This window comes from Mytilus galloprovincialis, chromosome 1, assembly GCF_965363235.1.
Source record: "Mytilus galloprovincialis chromosome 1, xbMytGall1.hap1.1, whole genome shotgun sequence".
Classification (NCBI taxonomy): domain Eukaryota; kingdom Metazoa; phylum Mollusca; class Bivalvia; order Mytilida; family Mytilidae; genus Mytilus; species Mytilus galloprovincialis.
The window spans coordinates 33,321,448-33,344,931 of record NC_134838.1 but is presented as its reverse complement, the minus strand read 5'-3'; the positions used below and the strand labels follow the sequence as shown (position 1 = coordinate 33,344,931).

Below are 23,484 nucleotides of genomic sequence, written 5' to 3'. Positions count from 1 at the left end.
TAAACACACGTGAAAAACACGATATACGGTACTCGAGATGGGAATAAATAATAACCTTAACATTTTTTCATACCAAACATACATGCAGATCTCTAAAAATAATTTATGTTGGGTTTTTTTGTGAACAAGAATTTGCATCGAAGTAAAATCCGATTTTTTAAAATATAAATGAAAATCAAGTAATACTTCTCTGTTATCACGATTACCTTGCTGTTGTTGCTGTTGTTGTGTGATAACAGTAGTTCCTCCAGTGTGAGGGGTACGAATAGTTGTCACCCTTGTTCTATTTTGGTTTTTACACACAGCAATAATGACAGCAATGATGACTATAAAAATGATAGTTCCTATTACCGCCCCGGCTATGGAACCACTGAAAACGGTAAGTAAAAAGTATCAATACATAAATGAATATAAGAAGTATATGTAAATCACACATATATATTAACACACTATACTGATCCAGATGAAGGATTGTACATGTATATCAATAGCGTATCAATCTTCTACAAAGAACATTATATATCTTCTTATGAACGCTAATAAAAAATCCAGTAACTATTTTCTCTGTAATGGTCAATTTGTCTTAAGTTATGTAAGATTTCTAAAAACAAGCTTAGTGAATGAACAAAATTACGGTCTCGAAGAAAATATGTTCAAAAGCTTATGTTATCATAATTGATATCTAAAATTGCATGGGTTTCACACATTTAAGAAAAAAATTAAAATGTGTATCAAATGAGGTATAACAAAAAGTACAGTTATCACACATTTCAGAAAAACGCCCAACCACCTGCCCTTTAATTGTGCAACTCATGCAATGATTAAGGCTACAGATTCAGAGACTATTTTGAATTTTAGTTTATTCTCAGATGATAAACTTTTAATTTTTAATTAAAAAAAAATTTAAAAAAAATTATGTGATATCACAATTATAAAAAAAGTAAATGGAGACATAGCAGTATTCACCATTTACATGTTCGATAATTTTGAATCTCGGTCACGAAGTTTTGTTATTGACAAATAGATTTCTGTAAATTCCTGTAGAATTCCTGTAAAATGAATGTTACATACCCACTTACTGTACTGTCACATTCGTAGTAATAATAACCATAGTAGGATGAACGGACGTAGTAACAGTATTCACCATAAACTTCCAAAACTGAAAAATATTAAATCTTTATCTATTTCAGGTTGACACATATTGAAGTTCGCCAAACAAAATGTAGTATTTGTTTATTCACAATCTAATTTATGTATTCTACTATTGGAAATAAGTGTAGGAAAAGACGTAGTGACAGTATAAATCATACTCTTCAAAACTGAAAAATATCAAATCTTTATCTATGTCAGATTGATAGATATAAATTGTTATAATTGTTTATACATAATTCGGATTATTTATTTTTTTACAAAAAAAAGTATTTAAATCATGACACAGCGTATCATACTTCTATGTAGAAGGCTTACATAGTCTCCGTCTGTTGTCCAATACAATTAACTTTAATTTGATAAAATACTGTTTTAACTAAACTAACTTCTATTTAGCTTTTTGGTTCTACATATTATATTAAGTTTTCCACTTGTTTCTTCAATTGATATCGTTTGGTTTTGTCAGTTTTTATGGACTGTACATTTTAGAATATTTGAGTACTTGCGACAGTAAAACTACTGATGGACGTCCGCAAAGCTTCAAATACAATACAGTTATCTCTATTCTAATGCAAACAGTTATCTCTATTCTAATACAATACAGTTATCTCTATTCTAATGCAAACAGTTATCTCTATTCTAATGCAAACAGTTATCTCTATTCTAATTATTCTAATGCAAACAGTTATCTCTATTCTAATGCAAACAGTTATCTCTATTCTAATGCAAACAGTTATCTCTATTCTAATGCAAACAGTTATCTCTATTCTAATGCAAACAGTTATCTCTATTCTAATGCAAAACAAGTTCATAATTAAATTTCAATCATTATTTCAGTTTAAAATCTTCTTTAAAGAAAATTCCGCGAAAAGATGTCATCGTCTTTAGTCCCTACACTAGGTGACGTCATAGGTATGCTTCCGGTGTCAAACATAAACAGTGGGCGTTTTCTGGCTTCTGTTCCGCTTCAAAATGTAATAAAATTTGATAAAAAGAAGATTCTTAGGTGCAACATGTGAGTTTTTTGGCTTATTTTTGTAGAAATTACATGTCAATACATTAAGCAATTCAAAATGTCGGCTTCCTTAGTTACAGACAAGGAGATAAAGAATTTTACGCTAACTGTCATCCAATCAGAACCATTGATACAAAATAATTGCAATAGAATATCGAATATTTGTTATACTTTTGTATTGATATAGTTGTGGGGACGGAAACATTATCACACACAAACACACACGCACACTGTCTTGTTTACATATTTCTTATATATAGATTTGCGTCTAAGAGATATATATTGGTGTTTAATACTCTAAGTAATATCTAATAATGTCATAACCTACAATGACATTACCAAAGATGATTTTAAAACTATTGATACATAAAATTGAGAATGGAAATGGGGAATGTGTTAAAGAGACAACAACTCGACCATAGAACAGACAACAGCAGAAGGTCACCAACAGGTCTTCAATGCAGCGCGAAATTCCCGCACCGGAGGCGTCCTTCAGCTGTAATCATGTTACTAATATATATATATTGTTATCATAATTATGTGATGATAGATTAATTCATTGAATAAAAAAAATATTTAAGTTGTTTCCTAGTCCCATCTGACTTTCCTCTAAAACATAATTACTATAGTTTCATGAAAAATAGATCATTGGCAGAGAACAACATACAGAATTGTAGAATTGCTCCTGATTGATTTTACACTGCATTGCGAGGGGACATGGAAATTCTAGGCGTACGTCCGTGTGTCTGTTCGTCAGTCCGATCTTGTTAGCGTCTCAAAGGTACAATTCCTGCCAGATTTTTATAAAACTTATTATATAGCTAAACCTCTAACTTGTATAACAGTCGCATTACATACCGTTATATTGACAACATTTTTTGAACAAACAAACATACATAATAGGTAAAAATGTCAAAAAGAGGGGAACAGCAGTCAACATTGTGTTATAGTCTTGATCACTATAAAAACAAACAAAATACATAATTTAGCAAATCTTACACTTTTTCATTAAATTCTCGTTTTGAAAATGAATGATGCTTTTGCCGCTAGATATTAATAAAACAACAATTTTGTTGGACATAATATTAAATTTGATCAAATTCAAATTTTGAAATCAAAATTAACTACTTGTTTTTGCAATAGAAAATAGCAAGAAAATCTTAGTGAAACCATGTAACGTTAAAGGGGACTAGCTACGAGATATATAAAAAATTTAAAGTAAGATTTTTTTTGTTAAATCAATAATGAAAGTGAAATAGTGAAATAATAATTCGCTTTTAGCAGTCAAAATAGTTCAATTTTATCAAATTAAGCGAAGACACATTGATATTTGCTAATTCACTTGCAAGTGAATCTGTCGACCTCATTAAATTCGTATTCATGTGAACTTCAGTTTAACCCCTAGCTGGAGATTGACAACGCATGCATTGTACGTGTACTGGTTATTTTTAAAGAAAAAGAATGTCAACAATGAAAGTGAAACTACGGTAAACCATTCGATTACTTATTCGATCCATATAAAATCATTCTTATACGGTTAAAAACAATGAGAAACATATATTATTAATCTATAAAATAAAATCAAACAGACCTATACAAATGTAATTGCACGTGTTGGTTTAATCTATTCATATCTTTCTTATGTTTACATCGCTTATATGGTCATTTGAGGTCAAATCGATAGTTAATTAGATGGCGTCTGGACTAAAATTCACACGAAACGAACCTACATATTCTCTACCCCATGCTCTGTAAACTGTTTCTTTTGGACTTTTGGTAGTTTGGATAAATGTTTTACATTGTTATAAATCAAATATGAGAATTTGAAACAAATCTGTGACCATGAATTTGACAGCCAGTGCCCCTTTAAAAGATTTGAAACTAAGTTTTATATTATATTTAAAATGTATGATACTTTTATAGGATAATTTTAAATGATTGACATATCAGAAATACATGGACCATGTACAATATAAAGACACAATTCTAATATATATTGAGATCAGCACAATATTACGTATAACACTGAGAATGACATACTATATATGATATTAAGGATGTCTGCTGGTCATGTTTTTGAATTCTTGTCATATTTTCGATTTTCTCAGATTTTATCCATACAAATGTATTAAAAAAAAAATTACACGAGACCCCACTTTTGTCTTCATAAATCTGTTCAATAGATCATTTATGACCATTTGAATTTTTGTCATGAAATCCTTGTTATTTTTTCTGGGTTTAAAGGGTAAAAAACAATTCCAATGTTAACAAATAGTAAAGTCTGAAGAAAACCCTTTTCCCGCCATCTTCTAAATGTCTCGTATTTTGAAAACTACACACGAGACTATCGATTTTATTACTTTATTTTATTTTAATATCAAAGTTGTTTTCATTTTAAGCAATCACATGAAATCCTTATTATTTTAAATTAGAGCAGCAGACATCCTTAACATGACTAATGTCATATTTCGAGAATTTCCTCTCACAAATTATTTTGGAGTGAGTTACGCCACACGTCTGTAAGAGAAATCTGATTATATTTCACATGAGTTTGGCGTAAATACTCAAAATTGATAAATCATATGTCTTGTGAAATTACTGACACACTGCTGGTGAAATTTGTGAGATTTTTTTAACACGATCGTAAGAAGCAAAAAAAAGGGCGGTTTTACTTATTATATATATTTTCATTTTCTAGTTATGTAATAGATTACTAATAAAAAAAAGTTATTGAACAGTTATTGAACACTTACCGCTGAGTATCGAATTCAGAAAAACAGAGTACAAAATACGGCGTAGAAGATCCATATTATTTCTCTTTTACTTCTTTATTAAAACTGAATTGAACATAACTTCTAGTTAATTTATAATCAAATATAACAAAAGGTTTATTGAACTTTAAGTTTTTATATGCGCAACAGTATATAAACAATCTTAAAAGAAATATAATATGTTTAAGTAAATGAATACCCTTGGATCACGTGCTTCGCCAAATATTTCACTTTAACAGAATGCAAAAAACACATTATTATTTTTCTATTGAAAAAATGCTGAAATTCTTCTGGTTACTTCGATTTGAGTCAGACCGAAATAATTTTGATCATATAAAGAAAAAACACATCGGTGCACTTCGCAAATCAATACCATCAAGCCGACAAACGGAGGCATTTTATTGAATTGATTAAATCGCGTGTCTGGCACAAATATACAATTTCAATCCAGGTATCCAGAGTTTATTTACAGTTTTGAACCGTCAAATATTTTGCCCGCGAGCACTACTTAGGAGACAAAATGTCGATGTGCGCATTTGTTGCAATACGATTGGTACTGTTAATATTACAAAAAGGTATACATTAAGTTTTTTAATTGTCTTTTCGGTCGGATTTGATTTTTCGAACCTTTTGATTTAACTTTCACCTACACATTTTTCAAACATAAGTCTTCTTATTTGGTAGGATAGGCCTTCGAAAATTCGCATTGCAATTTTTTGCTGTACTCTGTTTCAAGCCTTTGTTATGATCAAATATAAAGGTATTAGAAAGATCTACTTAAACTGTGATGGTAGGATTAAAGCTGTAAATTGGATCATGAACGACATCAATGTTAGTTTGGGAAATAATCTGAAGGTTTTATGTATGACTCAGAGTTTATATCAAAACTAAGTAAAGATCCGTCTAAATTTCAGTTACTAGAGACATGAAATGATGATTTATTTACTTTAGATAATTATTAAAGGCAACAGTAGTATACCGCTGTTTAAAAGTCATAAAACCATTGACAAAAAACGGATCCAGGTTACAATCTAAAACCGAGGGACCACATCAACTATAAGAGGAAATCAACGAAACAACAGAAACATTGAAGTGCAACAAAAACCAAACGAGAGTGCAACAAACATAGAAACGAATTATAAGATAACTCCTGCCATTTTCCTGAAAATATGTTAAACAGAAACAAACGACAACCACTGAAACACCCCACCAAAAACTGGTGGTGATTAAAAAAAAACAAGCAAATTCATAATTACAACTAAGATGATAACATTTCATGACAGGAAAAAAGTACAAAGAACATTCAGGAAATACATAAATAAACAATACAACAGTACATTTCGACATGTTTACAACAGAATAACAACGTACAATAATTAAGGACAGTACACAAAAACAGCATGATAGAATTATGGATTGACCGTCACAAGAATCTATCAAAGCCAAAAAAGTAACGTTAAATATAAATTACAAAAGAAAATGGATATCAATCAAGATTAGGTTTGTAATTATGATATTTGCTGTTTTTTTATAATCACCACCAGTTTTTGGTGGGGTTCATGTTGCTCACGAGCCTGTTATTCAGTGGTTGTCGTTTGTTTATGTTTAACATATTTGTTTTTATGCCCCACCTACGATAGTAGAGGGGCATTATGTTTTCTGGTCTGTGCGTCCGTTCGTCCGTCCGTCCGTCCGTTCGTCCGTCCGTTCGTTCGTTCGTCCGTCCGTCCGTTCGTTCGTTCGTTCGTTCGTCCGTCTGTCCCGCTCCAGGTTAAAGTTTTTGGTCAAGGTAGTTTTTGATGAAGTTGAAGTCCAATCGACTTCAAACTTAGTACACATGTTCCCTATGATATGATCTTTCTAATTTTAATGCCAAATTAGAGTTTTTACCCCAATTTCACGGTCCACTGAACATGAAAAATAATAGTGCGAGTGGGGCATTCGTGTACTGAGGACACATTCTTGTTTCGTCATTTTTTAAAATAAATAAGGCCGTTAGATTTTTCGTTTGAATTGTTTTACATTGTCATTGTGGTGCCTTTTATAGCTGACTATGCGGTATGGCCTTTGCTCATTGTTGAAGGCCATACGGTGACCTATAGTTGTTAATTTCAGGGTCATTTTGTTCTTTTGTGGAAAGTTGTCTCATTGGCAATCATACCACATCTTTATTTTTATTTTTAGTTTTTCTATGTTGTTTCGTAAGTACTATTATTTGTCTGTTTGTCTGTTGTCAATAGATATAGGAAGATGTGGTATGAGTGCCTATGAGATAACTCTCTATTTAAGTAACAATTCATAAAAGTAAACCATTTTAGGTAAAGGTACGGCCTACAACACGGAGTTTTGGTTCACACCGAACAGCAAGCTATAAAGGACCCTAAAAAATTACTAGTGTAAAACCATTCAAACGGGAATACCAACAGTCTAATCTATATAAAAATCAGTTTATTTTCGATTTATGAGTTTGACTGTTTCTCTGGTATCTTTCGCCCCTCTTTAATAACAATTAGAATGAAATTCAAAACAGTGTAGCTGTGGCCATTGATTGACACATTAAAATCATCCATTGATTGGGACAATTTAGGTTAACGTTTGTATGTAACGACCAATGCTCACTATGTACTTTTTAAAGACACTTAAACTATGGGGTCACCAAAGGTTCTCAACACCTAAATAGAGTAATTCGAAAAATTGATCAGAAATAACACGATATTTTGATTTATATCAATTATATAATTCAAAACACAAAGGTTATTCCTGATTAATTTTTCGAATTATTTTATAATTAAAGGCGTTAAGAAACCTTTAGTGACCCCACAGTTTAAATGTCTATCGTAGGTACGTCGTGAACAGTGGTCGTTACAGACAAACGTTCACGTAAATTGTCCCAGTCAATGGATGATTTTAATGTGTCAATCAATGGCCACAGCTACACTGTTTTGAATTTCATTCTATACGAATATTAATTAAGAATTGTGTTAGTAATTAGATAATTAATTGTACTGTTTAGCTATGTGTGTATTTCTTCTGAATCAGTCTGTAAAACAAATAAATCGTATATATGATCTTGGTGATTAATTACCTTTACTTTTAATTACGAATAGAAAATGAAAATATAGAATTATAATTGAAAACGATAAGACATTTAACAATATCCGATTAGAATTACAAATGCAACACCACAACTAAATACATGAATGTTGAATAAACAAATACCATGACACGTCTTATAGCAATGCGAATTCACACTCAGCAAAACAGATATATTCGGTCATGGTCGGTAATTTTATGACCAGACGACGTAAATGGTAAATCACAATCTTAGACCTGGTAAAAATTCCTTAGTTAGTTTGGACACAGACACATCGTATGGATCAACCAATTCGTGATGGTGTCCATAAAATTTAGTTTCATTTTTAAATCTTTCCTCCTCATAACTTTGTTGGATCAGTTTCTGTGTAAAGTGCACACTTCTGTATATGAAGTCCATATAGTGTGAAAATGCACGAGCATAACGTATCAACTGAAATATGTAGACACCATAACGGTGTGCACTATGTTGGTACGAATTATATTATGCTATATATTAGCATATACATAAATACGTAGACTGCTCAGTTCGATAAAAAATATAGTAGATATCTGATTGAATTTATTACATGAGACTACTAAGTAATAAAGAATAAAAGAACCCGCAATTTAGAATACCAAGAATTATAAAACTTGATTATCCCATTTTTATGCAAAAAAGTAGTGTCCAATGTCACATTTTATGTGCAAAAGATCAGAGTTCTGTGTCTACCCTACGGTATTTTTTTTTCGATTATCGTAAAACTTCACAAGAGTTTTGCTATTGTTATAGTTGTGTTGAAGCAAATTCAAATCACTGAAACCGTAGTCCGGAAAATGTTATTTTTGAAAACGGTTTATATAATGCCCAAGCATACGCAAGGTAAGCATATATTGGGTTTGCGCATTGATACCGTGAAAATGGAATAGCTGAGAGGATTTTTTTTATGCTATTTTGAAAGTTTATATACTTTTCTCCTGGTTTCTGATATTTTTTAGCTGGAACTATACGTATAGTTCCTATTCAATTACTTCAAAAAGTAAAGCAATTTTGTCACAACGAAAAAAAACGCTGTGGCAATATTGATTAGAATATCAAGGTATGAAGCTGTCACTATCAGTAGTATCCTTAATTTCAAATTATCACATGAAATATAAGTCCTGATTGAAATATGGGTTATTCAGTGGTAGGACATCATCAATTATACATCTGAATGTAAAATTCAAGAATTTGCAAAATGCTTTCCTTTTGTCCATTAAAATGTTCTGACAAAATTCTGCTTCAAGCAAGTTCAAAAACAATTCAGCCTGTGAGATGCACAATTAGTATGCATTGGGATACCGACTCTATGTTGAAATACCAATCCTCCAAACTCAACAATCTAATTGTCGATCAAAATTATCAAAAAGTTTGATAATATCATCTTCAATGTATTATTCTGATAGAATCATTATTGTCCTTCACAAAATAATATTTATTGTAAACCAAAACAAGAAATTTATATCAACAATTCCCATTTTTATAGGAAAAGCTCTGTTTGGTTAAATGGTGGAGTCGATCTTACACTATATCATGGGGAACAGCAGTGTAAACTGTAGTAAAATCAAAACTCTTAATGTTACTACACAATTGCAGAAAGTATTTGCGATCTAAGATTTTGCAATAGATCTATAGAATTTTTTAAGAATCAACATCTGAATCAACCCCAGAATGTTAATATATCGCATCACAATATTTTTAAAGGCCATTATATACTATAAAAATAATAGAAGTCAGCGTTTTAGAAAGCTGTTTAGTCGAACATATTGGTGCTTAAGCAGAACAAACATCAAAATTATCAAAAATTTTGATAATATCATCTTCAATGTATTATTCTGATAGAATCATTATTGTCCTTCACAAAATAACATTTATTCCAAACCAAAATAAGAAATTTATATCTACAATTCCCATTTTTATAGGAAAAGCTCTGTTTGGTCAAATGGTGGAGGCGATTTTACAATATACCATGGGGAACAGCAATGTAAATTGTAGTAAAATCAAAACTCTTAATGTTACTACACAATTGCAGAAAGTAATTGCGATCTAAGATTTTGCAATAAATCTGTAGATTTTTTTAAGAATCAACATCTGAATCAACCCCAGAATGTTATTATATCGTATCACAATACTTTTAAAGGCCATTGTATACTATAAAAAATAGAAGTCAACGTTTTAGAAAACTGTTTAGTCGAACATCTTGGTGCTTAGGAAGAACAAACATCCAATAATATTTTGGTCGTCAGTGACAAAAATATCAACCAAAAGTCAAATAAATTTGTTGTCATTTACAATTTCAGTGCATAGTTAAAGGTTTCTACCAGTCAATGAAAAAGCCTTTTTTGGAATATGTTAGGCATCACGTTTGTCATCATTAACACGATTGTCATTATTGAAATGTTATCTTCTAGGATTTAAAGATGTAAATAAATATTTACAAAGTTTTAATCAGTTAATAATAAAAACAAATTATACTGTGCTACTAACTAAGCACCAAAAGAGAAAAGGCAGACAGTACAAAGATCAAACATGAATGCATTTCCAAATTACTGTTACTGTGAGATAAAGAACAGTAATATAAGTACTGTTACTTTGTTGGTTGTTTTGCTGTTCATGTACTGATTTTAGTCATGGATAGATACTCCATATCCGTTCTTTTTTTATAATTCTGAAATAAATTTGCAAACACACAAGAAGAATGAAATTTAAAATTAATGAAGCAAAAGAAATAAGAATATAAATGGCGTTTTTAGAAATTGTAAAAGACAGAATTATTGAAATTACATCTTCATGTAGCTGTAAAAATAGTCTGGCACACAACCAGATATAAATAATACTGCTGTTATGAAATAAGACAATGACTTTATAAAAAAGTACTTAAAAAATCTTAACATTCTCATTTTGGATTTTCGGAAGTAAAGAAACATTGAAATGTTGGCAACCAATAGAAATTGGACGTTAATCATTTAAAAGTATTTAATCAAAGAGGCTATCATATTGTCTGATATGATGAAGACGATTCATTCTAACCAGCTTTCAGTTGTAAGTGGTCTGTGTACGACAAAACTTTTACAATATACCGAAGATTTATTATTAATTGCTGAGTGCCAATTTTGTTGGTTTTTGTTTGGCATTATAACGAAATCAAAAACTACAAACACAAATTGTTCTCAATTAAGAAAATTAATGGTACGAGGTTTATCAACATTTTTAGTGCTTTGTCAATTTCGTGTTTGTTCACCATAAATGTTTTTTCATGTTCTAATACAAAATTTCGAAATGTAAATAATGCATCACAGATACACAGATGCATAACAAATTATTTAAACTTTCTTCAAAATCAGAAGACTTTAAGTTTATTATGGAATTTATTAAATCAGCAGTTTTTTTTTTATTAAAAAAGTTTATCGATTGTACAAAATACGTTGACTTCATATTCTTTCCTTGACATTTAAGTCTCACGCAGTAAGATATCAAAATTAAGGGTATAACATAACTAAATATGAGTAACATAGTAAAATTGAGAATGGAAAAGGGGAATGTGTCAAAGAGACAAAAACCCGACCATAGAAAAACAACAGCAGAAGGTCATCAATAGGTCTTCAATGTAGCGAGAAATTCCCGCACCCGGCGGCGTCCTTCAGCTAGCCCCTAAACAAATATATACTAGTTCAGTGATAATGAACTCCATACTAATTTCCAAATTGTACACAAGAAACTAAAATTAAAATAATACAAGACTAACAAAGGCCAGAGGCTCCTGACTTGGGACAGGCGCAAAAATGTGGCGGGGTTAAACATGTTTATGAGATCTCAACCCTCCCCCTATACCTCTAGCCAATGTAGAAAAGTAAACGAATAACTCACAATAAGAAATGTGTGAATTTTAAACACTTTAAATTTTGGTTGATTGTTTGCTTGTAACTGATATATTATTAGTATTTCGGTGGATAGTTTCCTTGTGGTGGTGGATAGTTTGGTTGAGGCGGCGGATACGCTGGTGGTTGATTATACATTGGGCCGCCTGGTTGCGGATACTGGCCATACATCATTGGTGGTGGAGCTGAAATGACAAAATTAGAAAGTTATTCATTGTAAACTACTCACACGTTATAGCGTTTCTTACAAAGATTTCCGTTTTATAGCATATTAAACCTTTTTTCTCTTACCGGGAATGTTGAAAAACCTTGAGGGAATACTTTTTATACCGTTTTCATATTGTTCTTGTTAAGTTAAAAACTGAAGGTGGATTGTTTCTTTTTTGTTGCATTTTTTTGCATTCATGTTATTTATTTACTTCATCTCGATAAAGCAGTGTTTATGACCAGCGTACAAGCCTAGTCAAAAGAAAGTTATCAGTGCTTAAAAACATTATAAGATTATAGTCCAAATACATATTCAGATTTTGCACCTTAGAGTAAACCGGACGTCATTCAATCATTTCATTGTTTGATGTGATATTTTAGCTTGTAGTCTTTTTTTTTTTGGCCAAGTTCAGCCGTTTGAATTTATATTTTATAGTGTGTCTTTCTATGTTGTAATGTGATACTTCTGTTTAAGGTTAGCGTGAATTTAAATGCCTGTTAAAATGTTTCGAGAAGCTTTATCTGTATGCACTTAAGAATTGAATGCTTCTTTTTTTGTAACTTCATAAAAGCGTTGACCGAAGTACATTTTGTATGATGCGCGGAAGCGCTTCATTCTAAAAATGTGCGCACGGTCAACGCTTTTACAACCCTTTGAAGTTACAAAAAGAAGAATTCAATACTTATAATTACATTTTTTAGCTATGATCATGAGAACAGGAATTTTTTTAAATAGTTAATTTAATTCACCTGTGCACTTTATTGTGGAACATCGTGTTATCATGAATGCAAAGTTTTATTGAGTGATGCAATTGCTTAAGGAATGACACGTAATGTGCAGTTAGCCAATCAGAATAACGTATTATAATGAAACATACATTTAATGTAATTATTTGTCCTTAGTAAAGAAAATTATCAAAGTTACCAGAATTATAATTTAATACGCCAGACCCATTCTTTATATTCTTCAGACACGCCAGATACCTAAAATCTAAGTTTAGTACAAAATGACCATTGGTTTATCTTGCGAGTTTTATTGTTTCACACTTTGTGGAATATTTATCAAAGGTACCAGGATTATAATTTAGTACCCCAGACGCACGTTTCGTCTACATAAGACTCATCAGTGACGCTCAGATCAAAATAGTTATAAAGCCAAACAAGTACAAAGCTAAAGAGCCTTGAGGACCATAATTTCTAAAACGCTGTGTCATATACGGCTAAGGTTATAATAAATTCAGAAATTATTGCGTGCATTTATTATTGCGATTTTGTCATTTTAGACTCAAATACGATTTAACGTTTTGCGATATTGAGAAAAATCCTGTTTAATTCATATACAACATTTAAAAATGCGAGTTTCAATTATTGCGAATATTACCCTGCATTTTTCGCCATACTAAAAACATCGCAATAATTTCTGAATTTACAGTAATCTATTCCTGGGATAAAAAAATCCTTAATTAATCGAAAAATTCAAAGTTTTGTAAACAGGACATTTTTAGAAATGATCATATAATTGATATTCACGTCATCACCGAAATGCTGACTACTGGGCTGGTGAACCCTGTTGTTCAGTGGTTTTCGTTTTTGGTTTTTTTTATGCATATGAGACAGTTGGTTTCCCTAATGGTATTGAAATTGACATAATTTCTTCTTCTTCTTTTTTTGGAAAAGGGGGGGGGGGCATATGGCTTACTGTTCGGTGTAAGCCATGGCTCTGTATTGAAGGTCGGAAGTTGACCTATAACTGTTTATTTTTATACATTATGACTTGGATGAAGATAAATCTCATTGGCACTCATATCAGATCTTCTTACTTCTTCTTTTTTAATTCAATGAATTCTTATATACTTTTTTAAAAGCACAAATCACTAGATATAAAAACAAAGAGCAAGACAACACAATCAAGAGTCAATCAACAATTGAGATAAAAATTAATTAGCAAAAGCCGAGACAAACACTTATCTCTATTATGTGATAATTTTCATTCTTACTCGACTCGATTTAGAATAAAAATTATCGCTAGTATTTGTCCATATCCGCGCGCTAGAGTGTCGACCAATCAGAAAACTTCGGCCGGAACTATACAAATGTATTCGGATGACTGCGCTGAAGTTTCAAGATAAAAGTATTGTTCTCGTTTCAATTTAACGATTTATTTCACAAGTTTATAGCCAAATTGAATGAAAGAATAGTAATTAAATCATATTTCTAACAAAAAAAGTAAATTTTCAAATAAATCTGCTGCAAAAGTTTGTCTGTCTGCATGTGCAATATATATTTCTTTGTCTGCTTATTCAATGCTCCAATCCTCAGTCATGGACGTATCAAAACGGTGACACTGGTGTCTTTGAAAACGTCAGCTGATCAGTTCAAAGCAAACTTTTCTAATAAATCAAATAGTTATCAAAGGTACCAGATTTATATTTTGATACACTAGGCGTAAGTTTAATCTACACAAGACTCATCAGTGACGCTCAGATCGAAATTGTTAGAGAGCCAAAAAAGTAAAATTCAAAAGAGTGTGATAAACATGGCTGCAGTAAAATATGCCGGAGAGAAAATCCTTAATTTTCGGTATCAAATAAGCATGTAGCTAAAACAATTTTATAAATAAAGAAATAAATTCTTATCGTGTTACATACATGTATATATTAATGCATCAATGTAAAAATATCGGAAATTGATGAGACTGTCATTAAAGTGAGAGGGTTAGCGCTATAGAACCAGGTTTAATCCACCATTTTCTACATTTGAAAATGCCTGTACCAAGTCAGGAATATGACAGTTCTTGTCCATTCGTTTTTGATGCGTTTTGTTATTTGATTTTGCCATGTGATTATGGACTTTCCCAATTGATCTTCCTCTAAGTTCAGTATTTTTGTGATTTTACTTTTAACTCGATGTATTTTCTCATAATCATACAATTTCAGGTATATCCCCCTTCAATAAGATGATAAAAAAATGAAAAAGATATGGAGAATGATGAACAAACAGACATCGTCAATTTTATGTCTCGTAAACAAACTAGTTTACCCTTTTTTTTAAAGTGTTAGTGACCTTAACATGTTTTTCGTACCATACATACATGCTGATCCCCAAAAAAAATATTTCAAATTGTTTTGTGCACAAGATTATACAACGAAACCAGAAGTAAACTTAATTTTATTTTTATAAAAAAAAAATGATACCGTCTCTGTCCATTAAGATTACCTTGGTGTTGTTGCTGTTGTGTGATAACAGTAGTTCCGACAGAGTGAGGGGTGGACCGAATAGTTGTGACCCTTGTTCTATTATGGTTTTTACATATAGTAATAATGACAACAATGACAACTATAAAAATTATAGTTCCTATTACCGCTCCAGCTATGGAACCACTGAAAAGGTAAATAAAAGTACCAATTAATATATGCACGTAAAAATAATATGTGAATCCAATATATCAGCAAGTTATTCTCATCCAGGTGAAGAATTTTCTATGACCATTGTAGCGGTCTATTACAATCAATGTAATATTTATTTTTCATGAATAAATGTATATATTGTTTACCGCTGGACGTTAATCAGATAACCATTTTCTCTAATAATAGTCAGGTTGCCATTCTTGGTGTAAAATTATCAAAATATGTAGTACAAATGGTCGAACTACTGTCTTGAAGAACATTTGTGCAAACAATTGTTACTCTTTACCAGAACTACTTCAGATCTTCACATTGGTTTCACATTAAAAAACAATTTAAATGTAGAGAAAATATAGTTCAAAATTTCAATGTACATTGATTATACAATTCATAAAAAGCTCATCCACCTGCCCAGTTATCGTGGAACCAAGATAATGACTAATGCTTCTAATGTGCATGTTAGTTCCGTAAGCGTATCACAGGTTTTTTTTTTATATCGTAGATAGAATAAATAAGTGTTGTTCTGCAGTTTGCATGTTGGGTCGACTATGATATTATTTGTTTATTCGTTTCTCTGTTATGAATAATATTGCGTGTGTTTGTGATTCCTTTCTGTCACGTAGTGTTTTTGCGATATTTTTATTGAATTGTCATAAAACGGGAGGTTTAACACAGCATTTTTTTTCTTATAATGTTCTTTAAAAAGTCATGAATATGGCAGTTGTAATAAAATAGTTCGTTTCTGTGTGTGTTGGCGTTTGTTTTTTCTTATTTTTTAGTGTGAATTCACATTACTATAAGACGTGTCACGGTACTTATCTATCCCAAATTCATGTATTTGATTTTGATGTTATATTTGTTATTCTCATAGGATTTTGTCTAATGCTTAGTCCGTTTCTGTGTGTGTTACATTTTGATGTTGTGTTGTTGGTCTCCTCTTATATTTAATGCGTTTCCCTCAGTTTTAGTTTGTTACCCCGATTTTGTTTTTTGTCCATGGATTTATGAGTTTTGAACAGCTGTATACTACTGTTGCCTTTATTTAATATACGTCAGTGTTCCTGGTGTTCCATTGTTTTCCTCCTATAGTTGATATGTTTCCCACAGTTTTGTTTATTTTTAACTTTTGAAAATCGGTATACTAGCATTGCATTTGTCTTCTAATTCAAAGATTCTTTGGGAATTTTGTAAGTTCATGTATGCTTAACTTGTTTTGCTTATGAAAAAGTAAAAAAAAACACACATTATTCACAACCGCCTGATGTGTTATCAAAATTATTAACACGATAAATTTATTCAAAACAGTATTCATCAATTAACCTGCTCAACAATATGGCATCCCGGCTATAGATGAATTAATGAAAAGGACATTTCAGTAAAGTCCTGTAGAATTACAATTTTAACTATTATAACAAAAGGTTAAAATAGGCAAAGAAGTAAGGAAATGTTACTTACCCACTTACTGAATAGTCACATTCGTAGTAATAACCATAGTAGGATGAATAGTAGTAGTAACAGTATTCACCAGAAACTTCCAAAACTGAAGAAAAAAACCATTAAATCTTTATCTTTGTCAGATTGACAGATATTGAAAGTGGCGCAAAAACGTTTTCATTGTTTATGATACACAATATGAAGTATCAATATACAAAACGAAGTTTTTTAACCATCATCCAGTGCCATATTATTCTATGTACCTTTAGTGTTCCTTGTGTTAGGGAAGGTTGATTTTCTATATAATCAATTCATATAATATGGTAAAAAACAAATATTCATCCAGAAAACACAAAGAACCTACGGACAGAAATATTATTAGTTACATAGGGTGCTAGTGACCTGATACGGTATATAGGGGGTCAGTAAATTCCATATGAGGTGAGAGCGAAGCTGGAATCCCCATATGGAATTTTATGACCCCATATATACCGTATTACGTCACTAGCACACTATGTAACTAATTTATGTTACCGACTATCTTAACGTGTGAAATTAAGACTAGCACTTGACCTATCAAAATGAGTGGTTCTTCAATACTGTTAGCATTAAAAAAAAACTACTTCCATTGAACCTACAAAAACAGATGCCAACAATAACAACTTGTTAGGTTTAAATGTGTTTGATGAATTTATTTCCACCTTAATCATCAGTTTCTTCGTCTGTTGCAACCTTTAAGATTTTTTCTCAGTACCGTTTTGTTTTTATAAAGGTACGTAACACCATTACTAACCGTGCATGAAATAAGCCCCGCCTCCTTTATTACCTAATATGGAATATAAAGGGACGTAACACCACTACTAACCGTGTACTAAATAAGCCCCGCCTCCGTACTAACTTAATATGAAATATACACAGTCTTCACGCAGACACTTTTAACCAATCATATTCCTAGAAATGTATAGAAAGGTATTAAAGATAAGAAATGTTAAGCCTCGGTCACACCTTACCGGATAGCACGAACGGACGCCTAACGGATGAAAATAAAAGTTGTTCATTGACAAAATTGTTATCCGTTGGGAGTCCGTTGATGTACTGACCGAATAAAACGGACGTGTAACGGATGCATAACGGACACACACCGGATATACAACGTACGAGAAACAGACACGTACCGGACAGAACGGATGTCGAACGTACATTCAACGGACGAGTACCGCATAAAACGGACACCTAACGGAAGTGTACCGGATAAAACGGATGAACAAGATATACGGAAAAATCAAAGGCGACAATAATAATACATGTAAATCGCATACATATTCAAAATATTTCTGTGTAATTGGAATTGGTTTGTTCTTCAAAATGCCGTCAAAGGGCAGTGTCTGGTCTTAATAAGAGCTGCTTGATTGTGAAGACGTGCCCTTACTCTAAAGACCTATTATGAATAATTAGAATTCAGGAACCTTAAGAAATCTGACATACCAATAATTGGCATTTCTGACGCGAAATTTTCAATTTGCATTTATCCGTTTCAGATCCGTTCATCATCCGTTTTATCCGTTATACGTCCGGTAGAAGTCCATTTCTCATCCGTTCAACATCCGTTTTATCCGTTAAACGTCCGGTAGAAGTCCGTTGGTGAATTTATCTTCCAGACCTCCAACGGATGTATAACGGACACGTAACGGGTATAAAACGGAAACGAAACGGACGAGTACCGTACAAAACGGACGCCTAACGGACGTTCAACGGACATTTTATCCCTTGGACGTCCGTTCAGAGTTTTGAACATGCTCAAAATTTTCCACCGGACAGAACGGACGCCGACGGATAAAACGTACGCTTAACGGACATGCAACGGATATTGACGGACGTCTAACGGATAAGAACGGACGTCTAACGGACATGAACGGATTGAAAAAAAGTTGTCCGTTAGGCGTCCGTTCGAGCTATCCGGTAAGGTGTGACCGAGGCTAATGTTTTGAACATGCTCAAAATTTTCCACCGGACAGAACGGATGCCGACGGATAAAACGTACGCTTAACGGACATGCAACAGATATGGACGGACGTCTAACGGATAAGAACGGACGTCTAACGGACATGAACGGATTGAAAAAAAGTTATCCGTTAGGCGTCCGTTCAAGCTATCCGGTAAGGTGTGACCGAGGCTTTACAGGTCACCAAACTGCATTAAAAAACGAGCAACTTATAATAACCTGCCATGAACCCTTTTTGATAAAGTGTGAAACAATAAAACTTGGAAGAAAAACCAATTGTCATTTTGTACTCCCAAACTTAGATTTTAGGTATTTTGCGTGTGTGAAGCATATAACGAATGGGCCGGTTTCGATATGTTTTGGGCGCAAAACATTAATTCTTCATTACACAGTGTTGTGACAGTATTACATACATAAAACTTTACATCGATACCAGGCTTATAATTATGTAACCCAGCTATGCTAGGTAATATTCAACAGTGGCGCTTAAATCAAATCGTTCATTGGACAAATCAAAACGAAGTTGAGGAGCTTTTAAAACTACACATTAAAAGGAAATCAGATGGTCAAATAGGAAGATCCAATTGTAAGTGATTGACAGATCCGATCGGCACAACACATTTAATAGTACTGGTTACTATTCAAACGTAAAAAAAACCCATCGAACTCTGAGACAAATTCTAAACAAAAAGTCCAGAAGCAAATGGCATACTGTGGATTCATTTATTCTCGTGGGTACCTATTTTTTTTAAATTGGTATCCAACGAATAATAATGAATCCACAGTATTTCAAAGCTAAAAAAAAAACAAACGAAAGGATAACAATTTGGTATATGTATTTTCTTACGTAGAAAATCTTCGACAGATTCATAAAATTTTATTATGTTGATAACGATCAGTGAACACAAAAAAACAGACATGATAAGGTAATTATCCTCATCACTATAAAACAATCAAACATATCAACAAAGATAATTAAACGACAAGAGTACAAAAATACCATGGTACAAAACCTAAATGACGGGATGTAGGAGAATTGAGCTACGTCAAATGAATATGGTCAAAAATAAAATAAAACGTTTAAGGTAATACTCTACAAAAAAAAATAAAAAATACTTTATCCATGGATATAGCTATTTCAAATCCAAATGCATTTGATAAACAAACCACGCTCTCAAAAGTTTCATTTTACAAAGAACATATCCGATTTTAAATTCAGCATAAACAGTCTGAAAAAATCACGATACTGTACACTGCCAACGTATGAATTTCGACATAATGAAGGACAAAAATTGTCAATACATTGATACAAATGCATGACTAGATATACATTTAACTGTCAAAAAAACACCCAATGATTTTACAGATAACTATAATGTTACATGATCTGATATGCGTACTTAATTATTGACATTTAATAATGAGTTTATTTAAAAGAACATTCAAATTTGATGGAAGGTATCTTACGGACAAACTATACAAACACCAGTATTACTGTACCTTTGGCAGTAGCTGATAAGTGTTAATTTAAATTATGTTTGACATATAAGAAAAAATGATACAGACAAATTTCTGAAATATTTCTAAGGCTTGTCCATCAATGTCGTTCCGCATCTGTTGTTTGTGTACTCTCGACTTTTTTAACTGCGGTATTTGTCTTCGTTTTTACATTAGGGGTACGACATGATCTCTTGCATAATTTTGTAGCAAATATTATGATTTAACCAGATAAACGAAATATATCAATCCTATCTCTATAACTTATTACCGTAAAACGGGTTATTTTCGCGGGATGTAAGTTTTCGCTTATTTTCGCGAATAGAACAAAATCCTTAAAATAAATTCTGTCAGTTTAAAATGACACATGCAAAGATATTGATATAAGTTTTGAATTCGTCAGAATATTAACCGCCAATTAAAAAGTTTATTTAATGAAAATAGCGAATCTTTACAACCGCGAAAATAGCCCACTATACGGTATAATGTTGTAAAATAATCATGTAAGACCTGTTTAAAAACCTTACGATTTCAAACATTATCTATATAAAATAAGAGTTTGTGATAACTTGTCGAAAACCTCTTTAAAAATAAACACAAGTTCAAACGTGAATCTTTACTACTAATAAAAAAGTCTAATTTGATATCCCCTTTCCTAAAAAACGGGAAATAAATAAATCAGAGGATTCAACTTTAATTAAAAGTTACACCATTTGGCCTTTTTGCTATCCACATTATTAAAATCAACAATAAATAACAAGTTCTGGGTCGAATACGATATCGATACCAATAGTAATTGTCACATATGTTACCAGTTGGAGTAATTAAGAAAACCAAGACGGCTTCAAACAGGAACGTGCGCACCTTATAACCAACATGACGTTTTCATATTACAAGGTGTACGTACTTTAATTCAGCCACTAATGTGTTCTAGTAAATCTTAAAATTTATTTCTAGAGGAGGGTTAAGTATGACATAATGCTTTATTAAAATTTAAAGTAAGAGTCACGTGATAATAAATAAAATTATTACTTCTGATTTGATTATTTACCCTTGCTTTTGTAATGACACGTTTACTTTTCTTTTTACGCTGTGCTTGATTTTGGTGACACTGACAGAAAAGCCAATTACCATAAGTTCATAACAACAAAGGCGTACCACAATTATTATGTAAACAGTGTAGGGTGAATGATAACCGTATATAAAAACGCAATCAACATATATAAACATATCGTTAACAAGTAACTGGTGAGTCTTTTCACTGGTAAATGATTTTAAAATTTGAACTTGTCATTTTGATCTGAAACATTATTTGACCAATATACTATTCAATTATGTTTGGTCAATTTCAGACTTATCCACTGTGGGAAACTCAGTACAGTACTTTATGTGCTTATCAAACTTACCGCTTATTAATAAATTCAGAAGTGAAGAGAACAAAATACGATGTACAAGATCCATGGCTATTTTCTCAAGTGACGTATAAATGAGACAAAACTGTTATTGTACCAGAATTATGGGAATGAACAATAGACTTTGTAATTTAAATATTATTATTCAAATCACATTGATTTAGATGTTATCACGTATTACAAAGGTTGATCATTCTTTCTTTTGTATATTTTACAAATTGAAAAGACAACAGTCAAGATATAAAATAAAGTGATTCTTTTATATTCATATTAAACTTCATATTTAGAAACAAATATGTTTTATATACGTTTTACTGAGCTTTACTACAAAACACGTGAACATTAACTTTCTTGTAAAGGAAAACCTTTCAGATAAATCAAATTTTTCATAAACTTACAGCTATTGAATCATTGTCTATCTGTAACTAATTCGCTAATAATTTTCCGAATACAATAACCTTAACTATGAGACCTCTTGTTAGAACTCCCGCATCTGCAAGGAATTGCAGCAAGGGTGAAACCTTTAGGAAAGAATTTAAATAATCGTGCACTGAAATACATAATTGATTCTTAACTATCAAATCAATTTACAGCTGTTAAATTTTTGTTAACAAATGGGAAACATGGCTCTATCTTTATCGTTTATTGTTTCATGAACTCCACGTTCTGAGCAATTATAATTTATAAATGTCACGATCCGGTTCATGTTGGCAACATTCTAGACAGTTAATCTGTTCGCGATCATCAATCACTAAAAGAAATATTTGTTATCGACAAATTGCCGTCTTTGAAAAAAGAAATTCAATCGTGAACCTAAATTTCATGTCTGGTTTTTATATTAGATAATTGTTTACATAAATATGATTTTAACTCATTGTTTAATATAAGATGTAGGATTGTTATTAAAACTACTGTTCCGTTATATATCGGCTTAATATTCTTGTTAAATAATTCATTTCTCTCTCCGATCCCTCTCTCTTCATATTATTTACATTATAACATTAAATTATGGAGTGCTGTAGTGAACATTAGAGGTAGCTTCATGGCTAAAGAAGAGATGAAATTATAAAAATATTCTCTTATTTTGAAGAAGTTTATTAATTAATTAAATGCAATTATAAATATTTGTTTTTGTAGACAGTTTGAAAATAGTTCAAAACACTCAGCCATATTCTAATTTATTTATCCCGAACTAAACCCCGTTTTTTAAAACTAATTGCACTGCTTTGTATAGTATGGTCATTGGTTATCATATGGGATTTCTTATGTTGTTTACATATACCAATTTTTTATTCATGCCATTGTCTGTATTGGCGTTTTGTGTTTTCACGGATTTCGTTGCCACAAATTACTTAGATACTTTATAAAAATCTTTAAAAATTACAAATATTTGGTTTGGAAATTTGTCTGAACCTGTGAAAACTTATTTCAAACGGAAGAGCACCTTCTTATTTTTAATGTGATGTTGTTCATCGAGCCCGAAAATTTAGATGTATTTTATCTTTTGATTTTGGAATTTTATAAAGGGCTCTTTGTTTTGAATTTTCCTTGGAGTTTTTTTTTTTTAATGTTTGCATACCTGAACAATCTTAACATCTTTAGA

The 23,484-nt window shown here is 31.6% G+C and overlaps 2 protein-coding genes across 3 annotated transcripts in view; both read right to left on the bottom strand.

Annotated features, from left to right (window-relative positions):
- Positions 1 to 5,028, bottom strand: part of LOC143072011 (uncharacterized) — a 37,637-nt gene extending 32,609 nt beyond the window's left edge. The window contains exons 1-3 of one of the 2 annotated variants that reach the window (XM_076246763.1): positions 4,918 to 5,023; positions 1,072 to 1,159; positions 207 to 370 (exon numbers count right to left, since the gene is read on the bottom strand). In XM_076246763.1, coding sequence (XP_076102878.1) covers positions 207 to 370; positions 1,072 to 1,159; positions 4,918 to 4,972 — 307 coding nt within the window. In that variant the 5' untranslated portion in view covers positions 4,973 to 5,023. Of the gene's footprint in view, positions 1 to 206; positions 371 to 1,071; positions 1,160 to 4,917 lie in introns of both variants that reach the window. The other variant, XM_076246774.1, reaches the window with a different exon arrangement.
- A 6,888-nt stretch (positions 5,029 to 11,916) lies between these two features.
- Positions 11,917 to 21,950, bottom strand: LOC143072002 (uncharacterized). Its single transcript, XM_076246750.1, has 4 exons — positions 21,876 to 21,950; positions 16,992 to 17,076; positions 15,349 to 15,512; positions 11,917 to 12,110 (listed from the first exon to the last, which is right to left on the bottom strand). The coding sequence occupies exons 1-4, from the start codon at positions 21,928 to 21,930 to the stop codon at positions 11,983 to 11,985; spliced, it is 432 nt and encodes a 143-aa protein (XP_076102865.1). The 5' UTR covers positions 21,931 to 21,950; the 3' UTR covers positions 11,917 to 11,982.
- Between the last annotated feature and the right edge of the window lie 1,534 nt (positions 21,951 to 23,484).